This window comes from Engraulis encrasicolus, chromosome 6 (assembly GCF_034702125.1).
Source record: "Engraulis encrasicolus isolate BLACKSEA-1 chromosome 6, IST_EnEncr_1.0, whole genome shotgun sequence".
In the NCBI taxonomy this organism is placed as follows: domain Eukaryota; kingdom Metazoa; phylum Chordata; class Actinopteri; order Clupeiformes; family Engraulidae; genus Engraulis; species Engraulis encrasicolus.
In genome coordinates this window covers 36,069,876-36,093,670 of record NC_085862.1, presented here as the reverse complement: position 1 = coordinate 36,093,670, position 23,795 = coordinate 36,069,876, and the positions used below count along the sequence as shown (strand labels likewise).

At 41.6% G+C, this 23,795-nt stretch overlaps 1 protein-coding gene across 2 annotated transcripts in view; it reads right to left on the bottom strand.

The window, feature by feature from the left end:
• The window catches only part of slc1a7b (solute carrier family 1 member 7b), an 87,709-nt gene extending 64,288 nt beyond the window's left edge, over positions 1–23,421 (bottom strand). For both annotated transcript variants that reach the window (XM_063201418.1, XM_063201417.1), the window contains exon 1: positions 23,281–23,421. In XM_063201418.1, the coding sequence (XP_063057488.1) occupies positions 23,281–23,421 (141 nt within the window). The remainder of the gene's footprint in view (positions 1–23,280) is intronic.
• Positions 23,422–23,795: the final 374 nt, after the last annotated feature.

Below are 23,795 nucleotides of genomic sequence, written 5' to 3'. Positions count from 1 at the left end.
GGTAAGATGGCAGCGCTGTTCCCTGTGATTTCTGCCTAAAGTTTAGAATGCCGACTTCACTGTCTTCTCCACGGAGGCGGGGAGGTGGCAAGTCGAAGCAATGGGTACGGCGCGAGGATGCTAGGTTAGAAAGTTAGGGGGCGGGGTTGTCCGGCCGAAGTCCGGACAGCTGGTCACCCTAAATGGAATAAGCTACAAACAAACCGTGAAAATATACAGACAGCTGAGTTTTTGGGCTTTCGAACAAGCCCTAACATGTGTCTGTGGGTTGAAGACAAAATATGCTGTGGTTGTTCAAAAAATTACAAAAAATGATGAAATTGGCTGGGAGCTAAATTCCAAAAAATGGCTGGTATTGAATGTGTTAAGTCAAGTGTTTGTTCATGAAAACATCTTCCATTCTACAATACCATTGCACAACAGTATGGAAAGGTGTGGAACAGGAATTATGGTACAACAAATGTAGTATTCCTGATGTACGCTAGGGCTGCTCGATTATGAGAAAAATTAAAATCATGATTATTTCAGTCAATACTGATATCACAATATTTTTAGATGACTTTTAAAGACAAATTAATTGTGCTAAACAATTCACAATCTTCCCTCCCTTTAGCAGTGTGAGTGCAGGGCCATAGAGAAACACACAGTGGTGTTCTGCATTAGTGTTGGGTAGCAAGTCTGCTCTGTGTTCGCAATGGATCAAGTGGAGGGGAATGCTTTACACTTCGCGTAACCTACCTTTTGGTAGTTTAGACAAATTACAAAAATATTGTTTCAAATCGATATTATGAAATTTTATATTGTTTGACTGAAATATTGATATCACAACATTAATACAATATACTTCATAGCCCTAATGCACGCTGCAGTTTTTATAAGGGCTGCTTTTTAACATAAAACAATAATGGTAGCCTACAAACAAAAAGAAAAGAAAATCTAACGAGTTTATTCATATGGGCACAACATATGACCTAAAAAACAGGCCTATGGCACATTCTTTTAAATGTATAAAAGTCTACATTATATGTTAAACAGCATTGACTCCAAGCACAATAAACACTGACTTTCGACCATCATTATGCAGAAAGCAGCATTCATCAACGTCTGTGTGCAGTGTATGTCAAACGAATGATTAATTTGCCATTCACGTCATTAATTAATTTTGCAGAACATTTCAATATTGATTATGTATCTGGCACTGATGCATTCCATGACTCAAAGGTCAGGTAGCCCTCTTAACTGATAAACACAATGAAAACAGAGCTGAATGTATTTCAGTGGTCAGACTTGGAATGACATAGGGAGGGAATAATCTTATTATGACAGTGTCGGCAATAGAACAGAAACGATGCAAGCGCTAGCTGAATAGAAATAGAAGTGTTATCACACACTGTTGGGAGCTTCAACGGGACTTTCATTGTTAAACACGCTTAGCATTTGGCCTTCCTGCACCATGCAGGCACCACCACATGTTTGTAGATGCCAAACCCATGTACCACAGTAGATCTGGCGCAAATCCACCCACTCGCTCAAAATGTATCAAGCAACAACTCTGTGCTCTCAGCTCCAGGTTTGTAAGCTGAACACCCCAAAAATGGTAACACAACTCTTCAGAAGCCGTGCACAGTTGGCAAGCGGAATGCACCCCATGGCCTACCCTACCTGCCATGGTTACTGTAGTTTTAGAACTAAATCAATTCAACTCAAATCAGAGGCTCTATTCTATTATGCCATTACACGGGTCACTCACAAATAAAGAACGTGTCAAAAGAAAGAACAGGCAGGACCACTGACAGCTTTGACTAGGCCCGGTGCAAAATCATCTGAAAGGGCCCATGCCTCAGAATATGCTACGTAATGGAGTCCCAATTCTGCGCCCCACCTGTCCTTTCCATGGGCCCTTTCCCTGCATGTGGACCCCGGGCCTGGGTTTGCTCACCTCTGCTCTACTGCTTACAACCTGTTCATGAGAGGCATGTGGTGGGATAAAGTAACCGGATGCCAGGTTTTTGCATAGACTCCAACAATATCCGAACTGACCCACATTCCCATTACAAGCAGTGAATTGCCCTGTTACACACAATACATTGCCACAGATGTTTGAAAACAATAAAGGCACTACAAAAGATGGAAAGGAATGCTGTCTTTTGGGGAAGGGCCCTGGAAAATCCATAGATGAAAAAAAATCAAGGGTAAGGACATGGAGAGGACGAGGAAGTATAATGCTGGTCTTGGGAGGAAAGAACAATAAATAACATGTGGCAAACAACTGGAATGTGCTTTGGCCAATGACTATGATGATTTCAGAGGTGTAGTAATCCATTGCTTTAGCCCTGATTGTGGAGAAGGACTGAGGGTGGGTGGATGGTGGGGTCATGATGGTGGTGACTGTTGACGTCCCAGTGAGGCTGATGAAGTGGGGGGGACCAGGAAGATGGAGAGAGAGAGAGAGAGAGAGAGAGAGAGAGAGAGAGAGAGAGAGAGAGAGAGAGAGAGAGAGAGAGAGAGAGAGAATGATTATAATGGCTAAAGAGCTTTTCTGTCCTGCATTAGTCAGAGAGCTTAGTTTTCTGTTTAAGAGCAGGATCAGTACTTGTGCATTGCTCTGTACTCTCTCTCTCTCTCTCTCTCTCTCTCTGGATATCTTTGTGTGTGTGTGTGTGTGTGTGTGTGTGTGTGTGTGTGTGTGTGTGTGTGTGTGTGTGTGTGTGTGTGTGTGTGTGTGTGTGTGTGTGTGTGTGTGTGTGTGTGTGTCACGAGAGAATGCAGCTGGCTGGGTAGGACGGCATCTGCTGCCAAGCGGCTAGTCAAGAGGACATTTGAATGTGGCCATGACTTTTTTTTATTTAAGGCAAGTGACACATTATAAGCTGGATAGCACCACACAAACATTAAAGCTTACTTTGGTAAGTACAATTTAACAGTCTTAGAACTGTGTTGATTGAGCCACAATGACAAATCTGTTTACTGTGAACATGCACTTCAAACTTAAAGTCTGCGACTTGTTTTTTTTTTTTTTTCAGTCCTATAACCTTGAATTGTTATGGGATTCCGAAAGTAGTACATGAAATAGCCCATTACAGAAAAACAACAACAAGCTCTCCAGCTCCTGCCAAAGCATGTAGTCTTGGTAACAGAATGTCAACGCTCGCTTGGTTAGCTTTAAAGCAAACAGGTTTGTGGGTAGCTGCCCAATCACACTACTTTGCTGGGAGGATAGGACAGGAACTAGAATACTTTTAAAACTTTTTGGCTAAAATTGGGGATTACAGGCATGTGCATTTAGCAACTGGAGATTTAGCGGTTTTCGAACTTCGGGTGTGCTGATAATTCATGTACAACTTCCACAAATCCCAGAATCAAAGCTTTACATACACAGTATGTCAAAAGGAACACTTACAGATGACAAACCAATTAAACCAATCTAAATGATTCTTAATTGTTTTTTTCAAGTACAAATACAGAGGTATAGGATATTGATATGTGGTAGGCCTACTGTATACAGCCAAAGCACAATGGGTAAAGCAAGTCAAGCTTCTGGAAACTCCATCCCCGACAGCAACTGTTGCTATGTGGGTCAAACCAATATTCTCCCAATTGAAATGAATGGGAAAAGGGTATTTTATTTAGTCTTATTTAGACATTATTTTCTGATAGAAATAACAGGTGTTTTGAAAAGTGGCCTCATATCAGAGAGCAGTGGACAGAATGGACGGGAGTATACAGGTACATTTGAAAGCTACATACTCGATATAACTTGAAGTGTGTAACACACACACGCGCGCGCACGCGCAGTATGGTTACGATCAGTGCTTCAATGGATCAATGCAAACCCAACAGCAGGCAAAAAATAGGCGTACCTCCGTGTGACTTCTTACATGAAAGATTTAGCTTATTTTAAAGAGCCTAAGTGACTATAAATGTTGTGGTTACCACAAATTGATGTAAAATGCCCGACAAACTGACTTGACAAACTGACACAAAAATATGTACTACATTACCATTTGACCGCTCGCTGCTCTAGCCGGGCAAGCTAACGGTTAGCAATTTAAGTGATCCCAAAGGTATTGACCCGGGCTGGGGTTACTAATTTGGGGCTGAAGATTACCAGCTGTCCTGCTAGTAGGAATGTACTGGAGCTCGGCGACCACGCACCCACATCAAATTTCGGTCGCCCAGTATGTGCATCCTCTGTCCAATCGAAATGCTTTCTGATTCCCCAAAACCTTTATTCTGAGTTAAATGAAAGTGCAATGTAAACTCCACTGAAAAAAATGTATTCAGAATTCTAAATTAGTAATTAACCACCCCCCCCCACCCCCAACACCACCACCACACACACACATACACATGCACGCATGCACGTATGCACACACACAGATGCAAACACACACACACACACACACACACACACACACACACACACACACACACACACACACACACACACACACACACACACACACACACACACACACACACACACACACACACACACACACATGCTGCATCATACCACAAAGCCCAACTTGATTTGGTGAGTACTGGAAGACCCACCTGACCCCCTGGGTTAATAGGATGGAAGGAAATGAGATGAGTAGAGAAAAAATAAACTCCTAAGAAGATTGCTCATTGAAGTAAAATCCTTGAGTTGAAGCATTTCTTGAAATGACAGCACCATGAGAAAACATTTTTTTTTTAGATCTGCCAAGCAGGACAGGACAAAAGAAGTGACTTGCTGCCTGTTTTGCTCAAGGTAATTTCAATCAGACCTCCTGCTTTTTGCATTCCTCTTCCAGCCTCCGCATTCAGAGAGAGAGAGAGAGAGAGAGAGAGAGAGAGAGAGAGAGCCCGACTTACAGTCATTACTTAGTCACAGATATTACACAAGCCTAATTACTCCTAACACAAGTCAGGCTAATTTACTGTAGAGTAGAGGTAGGCAAACTCAGGCCCAGGGGCCACATGCTGAGTCATTTAATCTGACCCTCAAAGCTTGTACAAGAAAGACAATTTTTATATCCAATATGGTGCTCTTGCCCAACATTCTTAAAATGGCTACCCCAATACAGGGGTCTTGGGGGTTTGAGATTATCCAAGGCCACTGTAAACATTTAAATACATGTCATTACAATGTGCAGGAATAAAAGAGTAAAAATGTTATGACAATGTATTATTTATTTCTGACACAAACTGTCTACAACATTTGGGCCTTCGGCCATTGTAAACCCACTGTGGCCCTTGGGCCAAAATAATTGCCCAGTCCTGAGGTAGAGGCATCTGCCAAAGTGAATGAAGGTGATCTCATACTGCAGTTTGTTTTTGAAATGTGGCCTAAAGATGCGGCTGTCTTGAGAATAGGACTTCAGAAGTAGTGGCCACATCTAAGAGCTCCTTGTGAAAAGAGGGCAGAAGAGGAAGACCGGGTCTGGCAATGTACTTCAGATTAACCCTACAATCAAAAATAGCCAAAACAGACTGAATGAACTTCATAATAGAAGCTTGGAAGCTTTTCTAAAAGTATTTACTTCCTGTGATTGTCTTGCAATTATCACATGCTGGTAATACAGGTTGACTTATACTTCATCCATCCGCAGCCAGTTCTAGTAACTGGGGGGATCTTCAGCTGCCAGCTCCCTCAGCAACTGGTTGTAGCAACCTCTCTCTTTCCTCTGCAGCCATCCTCTGCTCCATATGCGTTTGTCCTTTTCTTTTTTTGCTAAGATGATGGGTTTACAGTTAGTTCCATGTATTTGTCAATATGATTTATTTTATGCAGGGACCACAGTAGGCCTAGCACAGTAGCCCACTTAGCACAGTAGACCTTTAGGCCTACAGATTTAAAAAAAAAAAAATTTTTTACTTTATATATAGAGCAGAAAAAATATTTTGAATTCTAAAAACTCAACTTATTAACTTGTGACTAGGTTCTATTTAATTTTGTATTTTTAAGTAGCAAAATTTATACTTACTTAAGTGATATACAGGCTGAAGCCAGGATAATAGCAACAGCAGCAACTGTTTCAGCATCCATTTTTTGCCAGTTATCTCCTTGGCAATTGATCTATTATCTAATTGGCTGTTGCCCATTTTTGGTCGCCCTAAAAAGTTGCCCTGTGTCTCATTTGGTTGCCCGTTGCCGGCAACATTGCTCGGCAACATTGTTCAAAAAGTTGCCCTGTGTATCATGGCCTTTAGGGATGCCATCAGGTGGGGTAATGGGGTCAATCATCCCGGGCCCAGTGAGGCAGGGGTGTGTTTGTGGGGGGGTATAGGGGGGGATGTGGGTCATAGGTATATTGCATGCATTGGGTGAAAGGGCCCTTCCGACGACAGATGACTTCAGATGACCAAAGCATACTCTACACACTACTGGGTTCCAATGGAAACTTTCAGAGCACACCGCAAAGCATACAGATCCAGACTACACAATGCATTTATGTGCAGGTCCAAATGGTAAGTTCTCTAGTCTTTTAGAAGACCAAATAAAGTCTAGTAATTCCTAAAACATACCTCAAACAAAACTGTTTAATTTGGTGAACGTTAAATGCTTTAAATGTAAATGTAACTCATCGTTGAAATCAATAAAGGTTTTTTTATTGCTTTGATAATGAGTCAAATAATACATCAAGCAGTCATTTATTCCAACCCAATAGCTGAATTAATGAATGGTCCTGCCTTTAATATGATCTTACACACATTTATCCAATTATATGATAATAGGCAATTACCCAAATGAATACAGGAATACAAATAGGGAGTTAAAACAGGAAAGGAAACAAATCACTTGCATTTAGCAAATTACTTGATTGATGACAACCATACCTGACCAAAATATTAAAATATTCTCTCCCTCTTATCTCTTATTAGTCTCTCTCTCTCTCTCTCTCTCTCTCTCTCTCTCTCTCTCTCTCTCTCTCTCTCTCTCTCTCTCTCTCTCTCTCTGTCTAATCTTTCCTCGTGGGAGTGAAAGAGAGAGTGTCAGTACATTGGGATGGGTTCAGAGATGCGTATCTTTCATGGCCACCTCTCAATACTCCATTGGAGGCCAGATGAAAATTACCATATTATGCTCAACTCAAGAAGGGTGATAACACACACAGAAAGGCAGAGAGCACAACATTCAAGGCCCTGTTAGAAAGAAAGCATAAAATCAAGCTGATGTTGTAAGGGGGAAGAGGATGTGATATATAGAGGATGCTATATTTATGGACCACCCCCTCCCCTTACATTATCCTATCTTCAGCTGCCCTCCTACACGTTTCCTCTTTTTCTGCAGAAGGTTTCACACCTTATACCAAAGTGGTAAAAATGCTATATGTGTTGCAATTATGCTGTATTGTACAACTCTGCCTTCAATTGTCACTGTGAAAGAAAGGGATCCACGCACATGGAGAAAAGCTGTGGTTAAATTTACATTCAGTGACATGCAAATGATATTGTAATTTGTTTTTCTGAAAATTAATGGTCATTTCCTGGTGGTTTTTTTTTGTTTGTAGATTCAGTAGGCATGTCATTTGGGCCACACATCCCAGCCTTGCAGTACACACAGATGATTTTAAGGGATGCTACAATAACATGGTTATGTGAAGCACATTGAGTGAGTTGAAATACACTAAAGAAATAAACCTTGCCTTGCTTTACTGTTTTGCATGCACGGAAAACGGAACTGTTAGCTCAACTTTTGCTACAACATGGCAACACGACAGACGATATTTACTAAGATATCACAACTTGGTCATTGTCATTATGACCATAACACACTAATACCTCCTTCTTACATTGCATGACGTTGCACTAAGATGACACTTTTATTCCAGTTATTTAGGCATAGGCTATTGCTTACAGTCCCTTGCTTGCCGGGCCCAGTGCAAAGTCATCTGAAGAGGCCCCCCTCCCAATAGATATACAATGTAAAAGAGCGCCCGATTCAAAATTCACTTTTTGCTCCACTCAAAATAAAGTGTGTCTGTTTAAGGCATACACGCCACTCTACACTGCACATCTCTGGTCTTCTTGCAAAAAGTCCAGCAGGCAAAAAAATACAAGTAGCAATTGATCAGAAATGGATAGCAATTCAAGTAGAAATAGATGCTTTAAGAATCTTGCTTAAGGTTCCCAGAGGTGGGAGTGCTAGCCAGATGTTTGTATCTTTACAAGTAAGCACACTTCATGCACTTTTAAGACATATAGGTATACACAACACCTGGATGATTCTTCACTAACTCTCAAATCCAATTCTGAGAAGCACAAGGTATACATCTACACTGAGAGGGAAAATAAATAAAATAAAATATCTGTATACACTACGTATTTTTAAATCCTTTCATTTTGTTGTTTTTGTGCTGTTTTTGTTTAATTGTCTTGGTCTGCCCTGATGTGTCTTGTGTGGATTTGGACAAGTGTCTGGCGAGTAAACAGAATTGAATTGATAGCTTCACCGGATCGAAACAATTTTGGGATCTGGGGGTCTGGAAGCTCATATTTGCACCACAGTGAATTCACGGGATGGAAGGTAAGCAAACAGCACAGTATAAACACAGTAAAAGATGGAGGAGTTGATGTAACATCTTCTAGAGTGCACTTGGACTCTCTACAGTGTTGAATTAACACTGCATTTTTTACTGTGTATATGCACTGTCACGCACACTGATGCGCATACGGCCCTCCCCCAAATCCCATTCACGAACACACTAACACACATGCACACACACACACACACACACACACACACACACACACACACACACACACACACACACACACACACACACACACACACACACACACACACACACACACACACACACACACACACACACACACACGCGTACACACAATAGCACAAGACAACGGCAAGTGCTGCTGTGTGATCTGCCCCTGAATATGGTAGTCAGGTACTACCAGCAGGTTTGCGCTGCATACCAATGTGATGGGAAGGGAGCCACTGCAGCCGGTGGGAGGTAATTAAAAGTGTCTGGCTTGTGGAGGCTTTCTGTGTATTGTGCACGCACTGCCCACAGAAGCGCTGCTGTCAAAGGAAGGAGTTTTCTGTCTGTTTGTTGTTTAACTCATTGTTCCAGAAACTGCCCAGAAGACCATTAGGTGAGGCTCCCCTGCTGTGGAGGCAGGTGCATTTCACACAATTGCACACAGAAGGAATGAGTTACAGGTGAAAGGACAATCTTCTTCTGCCTTCCTCTGGGTAGCTATACAGAGCTTTAACTAGAGAGTACGTAGTCTCTCATTTTTTTCTGCACTTCAGTGGGTACACCACAAAGAGTGTGGGGAGCTCAGAGCTTTCACCTACAAATATCTGTTAGCTCTCCTGCACAGCGTAATTGCCCTGCATTGCTTCCCTGATTACTAAATGGCATGCCCTCACTGTACTCCCTGAGGTCTCATCCGACAATCTGGCGTCTGACTAAACGAGCAGAGGCAGGAAGATGAGGAAAGGTTTCGTCCATTGGTAGTGGAACTCCTCAACTGCAGCATGTAGGGCAGCACCTCAACCATCATCCATAGCAGGGATTGTGGGCCATCATGGTATTTGAGTTGCATTGTTTAATGGGCCAGTGGTGGGCCCCAAGCGTTTCTGAACATTTCAAAGGCCCCAAGTTGGGAACCCCTGATCCATAGAGTAGGTGGCAGAGCACCTGAAAATGTTGGGCTCCATGACAACATACACTCCCAATTATCAGCCATATCACTATGGCAACAGCCCCACGATCACTGAGAACTCACCAGCTCAGAAAAGAGAAAAAGTGAATGCTTAAAAATGTTTGTCAGCACTCCAAACTACTGGAGCTAGTGGTGGTTGCTTAGAGTTATACCCATGAAGAACCACTTTCAGAACTGCAGAGGTAACCGTTTGTAGAGCCATAGCCATGTTTAGGTTGTGGTCTGAGGTTGGTAGTATCCATCTCTAATATAAGGAAACTTCTGAATAATAGAATAGAATAAAATAGAATTATCCTGTAGGTAACACTTTATTTTAGGGATACCTACATCTATTAGCACTAATACATACAACATTAATGCCTGCATAAGTAACTTAAAGGCATGTACTTAAAGGCATGTACTAAGCAAACGCTAAGGCCTACTAGGTCCTTAGTAAGGTTAAATTGGAAATAAATCCCTTATTGTGCATGAGCAAGACATTTGCGAATACATGCCTAATAAAGGTTTGATTTTGCTTTGTACATGCCTTACAAGTTACTTATACAGGAACATTGCATGTATTAGTACTAATAGATGTATCCCTAAAATAAAGTGTTGCCACTAAGGTAAAGTGTTACCGAATTATATTATGATAGAAAATATCATTTTAAAATATCAATGTAGGATATTTTTCCTATTTTCCTTTAGGAGGGCTCCCATACTGAAAGATAGGTTGATGCAAAGTTACCACCCTGCATCCAAACCTATTTCCCAAAGCCAAAAGTCACATACAGATGGGGCTCATGCAACCACTGTGATACCATCTCCCTCCAAAGTGCTTTTGTGGATGTATTTAGTGAAAAGGTGTATTATTGCAAACACTTTGCCAACTGTAATACTACACATGTAGTTTACAGGTTAGAATGTGGATGTGGCTGCTTTTATATTGGTTCTGACTATGGGGTGGCCTTTGATATTACAATGTAAATCTAATGCTAAAAATAGTGTTGTAATGATCTGTAGAACCAAGGATGATCTGAAAATTAATTAAGTTCCCTCCCTTTTATCTATCTGGAGAAGAGCTGGGAGTAGCTAATGCCACAAAATACCTGGGGCACATCCTAACCGATACACTGGAGGATGATGCTGACATGAGCAGACCGAGGAAAGTGCTATACGTGTATGTCCAAGCCAATATGCTGGTTAGAATCCATCACTGCACTACTGATGTTAAAGTTAACCTGTTCCGAACTTACTGCTCCTCTCTTTATACAGCTCCACTCTGGGTTAGATTCAAGAAGGAGAGTCTGCTGAATGTAAAGGTAGCTTACAGTGACTGTCTCAGGATTGTCCTAAAGAAACCTAGGAGTACTAGAGCAAGTGGGTTATTCTGCAAATTACGTCTAACTACTTTCAGGGCACTGTTGAGAGATCTTACCATTATGCTCAGAGCAGGCTTTACTGTGCAACAAATGACCTTATTGCACAATTAGTTGATCCTAGTCGTAGCTCTGTAAGATACACGTCTATGATCTGGGAACACTGGTATGAGTGCCTTCATTAGCTTCCCTTTTTAATATATGCAAAGGTATACAGTATGAATATGTATTGTATTGTATTGATAATGTATGTATTGTAATGTTTCCACTAGAGATGCACCGGATCCTGATTTTTAGGATCCTGCCGGATACCGGATCCACTACTTAAGATCCTGCCGGATCCGGAACCGGATACCGGATCCTACGAAAGGGTTGAAACACATAGCCAACTCGCACACGTGGGCCCTTTTTATTACGTTGGCGCAAACCATTTGTAAGACTCATTGGCTTACTGCCACAATGCCTTCAACGGTCGCTTCCAAAGGGCTTTCACTCCATGCAGCGATTAGGGTTGTGAAAGACTGACTGAAAAGCCTAGGCTACATAAAATGTAGAGATGCCCCAGATCCTGATTTTTAGGTAACTGCTGGATACCGGCTCCACTGCTTAAGATCCTGCCGGATTCGGATAGTCTGAAAAACCGTATTATCCTGCCGGATCAGGAACCGGATCTTGGATCCTGTACATCTCTAGTTTCCACTGTGGGCCAGACTTCATGACAGACTGGCAGAGCACAAGCACGCCATAAGAACTCAAAATCCCAGCTACCCCATGGCTGTTAACTTAAGAGAAACTGGCCACATGGATTTGAATTGGGTGAAAATAATGGCAATAGAGGTCATGAATAAAAGGGGGCGGGGATAGATTAAAACGGCTTCTCCAAAGGGAAACTTGGTGGATTTTTAAATTGAATGCCACAACCTTCCCAGGCCTCAATGAGGATGTGAACTTTTCTCCATTTTTGTTATCTCTTAGTTTGCTTTGTATGAACTGAGGAATTGGACTGTGTGATGTAAAAAATGGTGGATTGAGAAAAAAAGAAAAAAAATGCTTTTAATTTATTTGTTATTTGTTTTGGTTTGGGGAGATAATTTGATAAATGTTTGTTTGTATTTACCTTGTGTGGGTTGGAGGGGTGGGGGTTTTGTGTAATGTGACCTAGCTCTACCTCCGTACCAGACCTTTCTCCTGCAATTGTTTGGCTACATGCCTACGCGTTTTGTCTACCTATGTGCTTCATCAGGGAATGCCAGAGTTTAATAAAGGCTTTTAAACTTTAGTAAGGAGTGCCTCTTTTTTAATCTTATGCATGTAGGATATTTCAACACACCGGACTCGTCAGTATATGACATATAAGTTTAGTTAAAGATTTAAATCTAGGCAACCTGGCCTTATGCTTCATGATGCAACACAAGGGGGGAACCTTTGGCTCATATATTGAGGCCTGGTCATAAATATACATCTGGTGGCAGGCATTGACGTGTTGGATGACGTGCCCAGAGATGCAAATTGAAGCACCTTTCTCAGCAGTCTTCTAGGAATTCTGTTTAAATGCCCTTGCTGCTACCCACTTGTCTGGGCTACTTGAAGGAATATTGCACATACACGGCATAATAATAATGTTAATCCTGTTATTACCTTCGTTTTCGGTAGCGGTCTATCTGTCTGTTTGTCTGTTTGTCAGCAGGATAACTCAAAAAGTTAAGAACTGATTTGGCTGGGTTTTTTTTGAGTTGTTGGATATGACAACAGGAAGAAGTGATTACATTTTGGTGGTGATCTGGCTCAAGAACCGGATCCAGGAATAAATAAATAAATAAAAAAGATTTTTTCACCATTGCGGGATAGGGCCAATTTTGACATTCCAGTTTCTAACTCCACAAAAACGAGGAGGAAAGACTTAAAAAAAATTAGGGTGTAACATAGTCAAATGTTCTATCAAACAGCTTCCTTGGCGGAAATCTGCACTCCATGAGTGCATGTTTAGTTATTTATGTATTATTGTTCATTCCTGACAGACTTAACGACTGACCTGTGAAAAAAACCCAACTTAATTCACTATAATTTCATCTTGCATCTTTTCTCTTGTTTGTCAGATGCATACACATATACTCACATTGCTGTTTTCTACAATGTTCTGTCATGTCTCATGGAGTCCCAGGGGTGGTGTAGTCACCCCATGACTCGTCACGTTATGTCTGGCTGATAGCAATTTGGCTGCATGAAGCTCTTGCAGAGCGTGGGCAATGCTTGGGATTGTCCCCCCCCCCCCCACACACACACACACGAATGTGTGCAAAAGTGTCTGACACTGTTCAGTATTCGGAATGCATCTACCTCAGTGCTGCTCCAGTAGCAGGAAGCTGCTCCTCACCACACTTAAGACAAGAGCAAAACAAAAGAACAATAGCAATGACCTCAACTCAATAATCAATAAATGAAGGCCTAAAAAAACAAGGCCTACATATTTAATTAATTAATTTAAAAACCTTCATATCACTCAAGCATTCACAAGTAATAAGGCACATGTGTGGTTGTTATCAGGACAAGGAGTAAGATTAATATGTATAGCCTAGCTTCTTAGACAACGTGTTGCTCATGGTCCGCTATGCAATAACTGGCCACAGCTCTAACCCCAGGCTAGGCTCTAGGCCATCAGATTTCCATTAATCTGACTGCAGAGTAGCCTTCCCTCAAAGGTCAAAGGTACACGGATGAATGCTTGAATGCCTTATTCCACTCCACGAGTGGCAGGCGATAAATGATGGATGTGAGCATCCAAAGGAACATTATTACATGTGTGCTGTATAAGTGAATTGAATTGTATCTACAGTGTACCTAGACCTGACAGCCGTGCGCAGTGAGAGTCTTTCAGTCAAAAATAGAATCGTGTGCATGCATAAAAACCTCAGAACTTAGGTTTCTACCTGCATCCCACATATGCACTCTCATACAATACATTCACCACCACATTTCTAGTGTTGCCACTTCATACAGACGTTGCCACCTTGACACGCTAAGCAGGGGAAGGTAAAGCTTCTTTATTGCATGGCCCTCTGCGCTGACTAAGTGAAAAAGAAATGAAGTCAGCGACACTGCTTATCTACTGTGAATTATTTAACCCTCTGGTTGGGTTACGGTCAAAAATGACCGTTTTAACTTCTCTATTTTTCATCATACACAAATGACACTTCATGATATCCTCCAGCTAACCTATTCAAATGGTCAAAATGAAATATAATGCAATTCCTAAAGGATTGTGGAAGATACACCAACTTGTTACATTCATGGTGTTTCGGTCAAAAATGACCGGACCATTAATTTAAATTAAATCAAGATTGTTCTCCGTTGTGGTACCCAAGTGGTGGAACAGTCTCCCAGAGGCAGCAAGACTAAGCACATCTCTTGCAGCCTTCAAGAAACAACTAAAGACATTCCTCTTTCGAGAGAATCTACTAGACTAATGATTGAACTGGCCTTGCCCCAGGGCAGAATCCTGACATGATGTTTAGTTTAGTTTAGTTTGTGAGTGTGTGTTTGTGTGTGTGTGTGTTCTCGTTATTTCCCCTTTATTTAAAAAAAAAAAATTAACCCCTCTTTGTAATTGCACTTGTTGTTCTGTATATCTCCTGTGCACTTTGTATTTGCTTGTGATGTTGGCTTGATTATGTCCTCTTCTGAAAGTCGCTTTGGTTATAAAGCGTCTGCCAAATGCAATGTAATGTAATGTAATGTAATGTAATTTACATCTCCCAAAGTTATATACAGTTATATTACATTCACTTTACTCTCATATTCTTTTTTGTTAGGCTTTTCAGAATACAACCATATGTGCCACATTAGTATAGATGTTCACAGTTAGTTGAAATACTTGAAAAAGTAAAGGTGTTCCAAACTGCCTGAAAGCCTCTGAGAGGCCCTAGACTCCAGAGGGTTAATAAAATGAATTGGTGCAAGATAAGAAAAAAAGCCTACAAATCACTAAAACAAAGCAGAATAACATTTAAATCACATTGGAAATGTTTCAAAAGGATGTCTAAAAGGTCTATTGATGTCTATTAATCACAAAATATGTTAACCCTATCGCGCCGGATGCATCATCTATGATGCATCACATTCAAAGCCCTCTCCACGCTGACACAAAAAAAAATCCATCTCAAAAACATCCTGCGTGTCATTTCCAAACGTCCTGCAGTACACGGAAACCGCCACAAGAGAGCAGCGGTCAACAACAAGTTGATCACAGCTCGGCGAAAAATGAGTAGAAGCGGTTTCCCTGACCGACCCTGAGATATCGTCAAATTGCAAAAGGTTTGTGTACAAATTTCCGAAATATAACTCTACATCCTTTAATTTGATCACTTGCTTTGTGCAATTAATCAAGGAAGAGTTTATATTTTTACACCGTGTTGCAGAGAGATCGTGCTAAAACTGATGAAACATATAAGCACCATCCGGCGGTGGCAGGAAGTCAGCCATCAATGCATTTGCTCCATAGGGAAACTTACAAAGCATACCACGACGATCGTTTAACAAAACACACAAGTTGTTTTACTTCAAGACAAAGATATTGCCTTAAGAAACAGGTTTTACTTGCAATTTTGAAAATGTAATGCAAAATGTTGAAATTATGATCTCGTAAAAAATGCATTGAAGTGAATGGAGAAATGGTCCAATTGTAGTAATGGACCCATATATTCAAATTACACATCAAAAATGAATAATGATCTATATTACACTCATAAATAGGTTGTTAAGCATTCGATCAGCTATGTTTTTTACATAGATTTTAAAAAATTACCCAACCAGGCTGTGGGAAATGTAAAATATGGTCCTGCTAAAACAAGGATAGGCTTAAAAACATGGCAGGATCTCACTAAATATTTAAAGATAATCCTCAAATTAAATTGTCTGACAACTTTTTTAAATTAAAAAAAAGTTGTAAATGCATTAAAAGTCATTTTTCAATGGTCATGAAATTGGAATTTTCATTCATTTAAAGCCTGATGCATCACATATGATGCATTAAATATCTCAGTGACCTTAACAAAATTTTGAATTTTTTTTTTACATTTCTTATAAGGGACCAATATTGAAGCAAATTCCAAAAAAATAGAATTTTCTCTCATTGCTTTCATGGTTCAGGTTTCACAGGGTTAATCAGATTTTTAATCAATGTATTTTTACATTTTTTGTGTAGGCGGTCAATTTTGACCGTTAACACCATGAACGTAACCATGTTTCTAACACAACCAGAGGATTAATGGAGCGCAACGTTTCGACCTTCAGGTCTTCATCAGGCAAAGTGTGAACATGGCATTGAGTGGGTCATTTTGTTCTGCTCTGTTCCTCTGCTCTGACTAACCTTGTTTGTGACCTTAATGAAATGGGTTTTTTATATTTTGATCCAATGCAATGCCCGGAGTGGGTGGTTGAAGATTGACATTGAAATTGTTGACTGACATAGCTACCACACCAACAAGAACCAAGAGAGGAAGTACTTGCATGAATAGACAACCGTTTAACAACTAACAGAAACGCCACTGCACAACAGGCTGGTATGTAAGACACCAAAACTCACAACTAGGCCTACAGTTAACGAGCCAACAGTTACTGAACACAGTTACATGCACAAAGTATTCTATGGAAACTTATCTGCCCTCTCATTCTAATGGCATTCTGGTTTCAGACCGAATATTCAATACTGTCACTGTACAGTTTAAAGAGGTTCTTAACTGGAAAGGTTTTGCGACCTTCAATTTTCTATGACCATTCAATTGTGATCCAATTTTTTGTCACACCACTGCGTCGGATAGAAACCCTTTTGCTGTTTGGAATGTTTGCATGTGACGGAGATCTGTTGACCCTATTAGTCCTCAAGTCCATTTATTCTAATATCAAAAATATAATTATACATTTGATAATACACATGATATTCATTTATTCAATACCACATCTTGTCTCAATTTTGGGACTGGCAATAAAAGGGTTAACTAACATTTTACACAACAGTTTTTCGACCCACTTTTGGGGCCTGACCCACCAGCTAAGAAACGCTGGTTTACAGTTGAGGACGATATTATTAGCCCCTTCCTGAAATTAGACATTTCTCTTGATTTCTCAGTGAGAAGGGCCATTATGAACCATTTCTGTAGCCTAGCGCAGCCAGACCCGTACAGCAAAAAGCTGTACCAGGGTCTAGGAGGGCTGGGCGGCAGTGTGGGCGGGATAAACGGTTGCTTCAGCACTCAACGTCACGCAATTGGATGGCAAACAACCAATCCCCACACACTTCTGTGTAACGTCACAGCTGTCTTTCACAACGTACACGCCCCTTTGTAGGTGAAGCGGCAACTTCGAGCCGTCGTAGCAGTGAATGCTTGTGATGACCACAGCCACAAACAAGTTTCCTAATAAATCGTGTTTTCACTTATACAGTTCAAAAATGCATCGTTTTCAACCACATGGCCCTCCTTGATCAATCAGCGAAATGTCGAGCAATTTGGGGCTTGTTAAATGGTTATATTTATGATTGTTGTCAACATGGCATGTTCGGTGTTAGCTAGCTAGCTGTATACCCATAACTAATATATGGCTAGCCGCTAGCTCGGTAGACTAGATGTCATTCCCATCTATTTAGTAAGCGACTTACAGACTTTCAAAGCTCCCAAATGTCTCTTTTTTAATGACATGGATCTTATTAGAATTTGGGGCAGGCATATAATACAAGGCTGGATACCTAGCTCTGTTATTGACGACAGGTTAGCTAGCCACTAGCGAGGGTCTCTTTGTAGGTGAAGCGGCAACTTCCAGCCGTCGTAGCAGTGAATTCGTGTGATGACCACAGCCACAAACAAGTTTCCTAATAAATCGTGTTTTCACTTATACAGTTCAAAAATGCCTCGTTTTCAACCACATAGCCCTCCTTGATCAATCAGCGAAATGCCAAGCAATTTGGGGCTTGTTAAATGGTTATATTTATGATTGTGTTCAGCATGGCATGTGTTAGCTAGCCAGCTGTATACCCATAACTTTCCCTGATTGTCGTTCCCAACGCAGGACGCTCCCCGGTCAGCTCGCTCTCACTAGCCAGACGATCCCACCGCCATATAACTGAGCTAGTTATCTTTTTGATGTTAGTTTTTTGTTTCTAACCCTAGTTTTTTGTTTCTAACCCTAACCTGGATAGCTCTGTGTTGTTGACGACAGGTTAGCTAGCCACTAGCTTGGTAGACTCGGTGTCGTTCCCATCTATTTAGTAAGCTACTCAAAGACTTTAAAAGCTCCCAACTGTCTCGTTTTTAATGGCATGTCGTGTCTTATTAGAAATTGGGGCAGCAATTTCATTCTACACCTACAGTAGTGGTCTGATAATAGCGTGTGACTATCTGGTTGTGTAAAATGCTCAACTTAGCTTACCGAGCTGGTTTAAAACATTGAATGATCAAATGGTAATGTGTCCGATAAGTGTCCGATAAGTTCATGGTGTATTATTACATCAATCCATGTCAGCCACAAAATGTATTATCATCCAGGTTTTTTAAATTAAGTAAACACTTTCGTGCTGTACGTAGCACGGACGGACACCATGCGTCTTCATAGAAAGTTTCCTGTTTACTAGGTAGCCCGGCCCCCCTCGCGATTTGATTGGCCCTGTCATCGGATAACTTTCAGCCTCGCAAAACGACCGGGGTCCGCTAGACTGCCCCCGGGAGCAAATTCAATTTGCGGTCGCTAGGGGCGTCTAGATTTCTAGGCTACCATTTCTGTTATTCTGGAAACAAATACAGTGATGGAGATAATCACAATGAGCTTAAACAAAAAAGAGCGAAAATGGCAAGGACAAAATTATTAGCCCCCTTATCATTAATAGTCAATAGAGTGCCATTTATGAACCAAAACTGACATCAGGCACTTTGATTATTTGTTAATTATGTTGGCACATGCCCTACCAGGGATTTTGGCCAATTTTTTCATTGCAAATAGTTAACCTGGTCCAAATTGCACGGATGTTGAGGATTGACATTAATTTTCAGCACTCCTCAAAGACTATCTAAAGCAAAGCTATCTAAAGGATGTCAAACTCAGGCCCGGGGGCCAAATTTGGCCCGCAGAGCCATTTTATTCGGCCCGCGAGATCATTTCAAATGTGTATTACAGTTGGCCCACATACACCATTAATGTACAGCGTAACACAACTTGAACATGAAATGTGCTGTATCACAGGATGTACTGACACATTTGAAGAGACAAATATGATGGTAAAGAGTGTATGTGAAATGTAACTATTGGTAGGCCTATGAAGTACATGCATGCACAATTTTAGTCCCTTTAAAAAAATAATTGTTGCGTTCGGCCCGCTACTTCGTTCCAGATTTTGATTTTGGCCCTCAGTCAATTTGAGTTTGACACCCCTGATCTAAAGGATTGAGATCTGAACCACAACATGATCATGGTTTTAGTAGCCTTGAAGAACATTTGAACAATTTTGGATGAAAGTTTTTTGTTATTATCTTATTGAAAGATCCAGTGAAGATCTTAGATTCCTCTTTGAGCATATTTTTTTATCATAATCTTCTGTTTTTATGGTGCCGTACACCCAAACAAGGTTTCCTGAGGCTGAGGCTGGCAGAGAATGATGCTTCCACCACCATGTTTAATTGTGGAAACCATGTTATAAAGTTTTAAGGACAATCCCTTTCTTCACCTGACAGAAGCAGAATTCATGCACCAAAGCAGGTGCAATTGAATCTCATCAAATGAAAGCAGAGACTTTCAAAACTCATTTTTGACTTTCCAATGTTCATCTGCAAAGTTCAATAACACTCTGATATGCACCGCCTTTAGTAAAAGGGTTCTTCTGTGATGATGGCCACAAAGCCCAATATGATGACAAGCCCTAACAGCTGTCTTTCTTGAAATAAAAACTCCAGGTGAGGCCAGGTCAATAAAAACCATCTAGACAGGTGTTAAATGCTTCTTTGGTCTAATGAGACTAAGCAGTTTCCACAGTTACACATAGTGGTGGGAGCATCAAGTTTTCAGACTGTTATTCAGCCTCAGACAAAGGGAGTCTGGGTCTGGATCTGGATTGCTGGGTCCTCCAACAACATTGTAACCCAAAGTAAACATTTAAATTAGTTCAGAGGTTCTTCAAGGACACTAAAACCATGATACTGGAATGACCCGCTCAAGGCCCAGTCCTCAATCCCACTGAGAGTCTGTGGCAAATGTCTATGCTCAGCATCCATGTAATTTGTACCAGCTAGAACACTTTGCAGTGAAGAAATGGGCCAAAAGCCCTAGTGGGGCATGTGCCAACCTAGGTAACAACTGATCAAAGTGCCTGTTTCCAGTTTTGGTTCATAAATGGTGTCATATTGACTATTAATGATCAGGGGGCTGATAATTTTGTCCTTGTCATTTTTGCCCTTTTTTGTTTAAACTCATTGTAACGATAGAAAAATGCTAATTCAACTCATTGGACATTATCACCATCAGTGTATTTGTTTCAAGAATAACAGAAACGGTTCATAATGGTCATTCTCACTGAGAAATCAAGAGAAGTGTCTAATTTCAGGAGGGAGGCTAATAATATCGTCCTCAACTCTAAAACACGTTCTGGAATATTCCGTTGACAAGTGTGGAACAGCGCTCTGCAACTGCAATAATCTTGGAATATGGTCAACATTCGGAATGAAAAAAGGTTTACATGACTTGTGCACAAACCGAATACTCCCATCATTCTGTAAAATCGAAATATTCCTCACATGTAACTGTGCTCAATGATGTTGCGCTTGATTGCACTTTGTCGGAGCCAGTGTGCGGAGGCCCTATGCAGAGCACTGCTCAACAAAAGTTCTATTCCATTGTTTTAAATACAACCCTGCACACTAGCGCCGATGTCCTTGAACATTAACTAGCCATTAGAGACGAGTTCTATTTTGTCGGAGCCGCCCATTGACTATCCATTCTCTGCTGTGGTGAAATTGTGTGCGGGGGTCGGAATTGAAAGTGCGCCGCACTGCTGTCGGAACCGATGTGCGGAGGCCCAAAGCAGAATATGACACAGAAGCCACTTGCAGTCCATACGGACCCATAAAAAGTTGACTTTACTTGCATGAATTGAATGGCAGATGGGACATGTGATGATGAATGAGACGCTACTCCAATCAACCCCCCCCCCCCCTTTATTAAATGACTTTCATGCCTGCTTGGGCACAGCAAAATCCACTGTCTGCAGCCATGGCCTGCTCTGTGAACCAATATAGCACATACTCTACAAGAACAGAACATAAACCCTGAGGCACCGGGGCTCAGTGGGCTAATGTGCTGTACCATTACACTGGGACGAGACCCAGGCTCAATTCCAACCTACTGTAAGGTCATTTTCTGATCCTTCCTCGTCTCTCCCTCCCACTTCTTTCCTGTCTCCCCACAAAATGTCCCATCCAATAAAGGCAAAGAAAGCACAAAAAAACATTCAGCACTGTCCATGAGGTTATATGAAGTCTCTGTATATGCCTCAGCTAACATTTACTGTATAACACAGAATGAAACAGCATGTGCTGCTTCATCACACCGGCGTCTCCAGGTTACCTGTCTATGCTTACAGCTGTTCAGAATTGGCTGCTGCTTCTCCATATGAATTTAATCTCTTTTTGTTTGCTGCTGACCATAGGAACTAGCCAAACTGAATTTACTACCTAGAAAAACCAAGGGGCTTTACTTATTCAGTAATTCACTTTATGTATGGTCCAGTTGCCTTGAGCAGAGCAAGCACTCTTAAACAATATACAATTACAAGGGGCATTTGTATGATTGGACGGTAATCCTTCAGTGGTGCGGCAAATGGCTGCCATTTTATTTTTAGGCACGTTCCCCAATATGACTGAGACTTCCCTGCTCATCCATTTTTGATGCATGACAAGCAAAAAGTTGATATCTGCAAACCATTTGCCGACAACCTCTCACAATGGGGGTCTGATTGCAATCGTGGAGGATTCAGACGGATTCAGATCTGTTGAACTGCAGAGCGGTGCAGGATTTTCCACAGACGGCAGATTATGGCTCTGATGAGATGCAGAATGCAACAGTCCTGTGCAGGACTGAACTGGGGCAAAAATACACACTGCCATTTACAACCAAGACCAGTTTACCAGAGGAATTGAGAGAGATAATGAAGAGTGTAACAACTGTTTTAGTGAACTAATATAAACTATTTTGACCGCAACAACCAAAGTACTTCATTTGTAGGCTCTGACTATTTAAGATAGGCATACTGTAGCAGCATGAGGTTTGATACCATTAAGTCAAAATCATCAATGGTCCTCTGGGCAGATGCCCTGTATGCCATATGTCCAATCCAGCCATGGACCTGTGGCGCTGCATGGCAATCTACCTTCACAACGCTTACATGTTCAAAGGTGTGCTACAGATCGAATCGGTCCACAGGGAAAATTACCCTTTGAAGAGCAAGAAAATAGCATTGGAGTGTCTGGCCTTGATTAATCTGCTGCTGTGTGTGTGTGTGTGTGTATGCACACACATGTACAGCATGTCCACGAGAGAGAAAGAAAGAGATTGAGTGTGTGTGTGTGTGTGTGTGTGTGTGTGTGTGTGTGTGTGTGTGTGTGTGTGTGTGTGTGTGTGTGTGTGTGTGTGTGTGTGTGTGTGTGTGTGTGTGTGTGTGTGTGAGCCAGCGTGCGTGTGTGGTATTAATACATCTTACGCAGCATGGAGAAAAAGGCAGCTGCCTCTAGCTGGATTGAGCAGCTCCATAACTGTGACACATATAAGGCAGCCTTTGACATAACATGTATAAAAAACCCCAAAAGACCAAATCATAGGTACTGACTCCACATGTTTCATACTTGACATATGAAGACAATCCCCACAGTGGATTTTTGTCAAGGTGTTGGGTTAACCAGATTGGGATAGCACAGCTTTTTCTTGGGACTGGGAAGATGCTGGGACAAGGACATCCAAGTAGAGAAAGAGGTAAACCAAAGCGGTGTAGGAAGGGGACAGGCCAATGGATTGGGACGGTTGGGGTGTCGGTAAGGTTGAAGTCATTTGGGATTTGGGAACCATAGAAGGGATTTTGGGAGGACTCTAGGAGGGTGGAGGAAGAGACAGGTACCAGTGGATCTGGGACGGTCAGTTGGGGTTGCGGTCAGGTTGGGGGTCATTGCGGGTTTTAGGAAAGGGGTCAGCTCAACTGCCACCCACTGTGACTGACCTGCTCGGAGAGCTGCTTTGTGCGCAGGAAGAAGCCGAGGAGGCATCCAATGACCACGGCCAGCACTGACATGATAAGCAGTCCATTCTGCTTGCACACGCCCTTCACCCGCACCCACACCGCGTCCAGTGCCATCGCCATCACGATTCCCCCGACCAGCTGCAGCACTATGTCACTAATACCCCATAGGTGAACCAAGACCAATATCCAAAGTGGACAAAATACAACAAGATGAAGAAAAAAATGCAGATGAAAAGATGTGCAAGATATCCAAAATGAAAATATATTTAAAAAAAAATAAAAAAAAGATGCAAACGAGAAGGCGACAGGAAAGATCCGACCGGGCGGGTAGTGATGTGATGGCTGTGAAGCACTTTGTTTTTCTCTGATTCAGGGATACCTTTACCCTCTATCCCTCCCTTTCTCTCAGACGTGCTTTTGGTCTCTTTATCTCTCGCGTATCCCCTCCGCTCCCGCACTCTGTCCGCACAGCACTAAGGAGATCATGACACTTT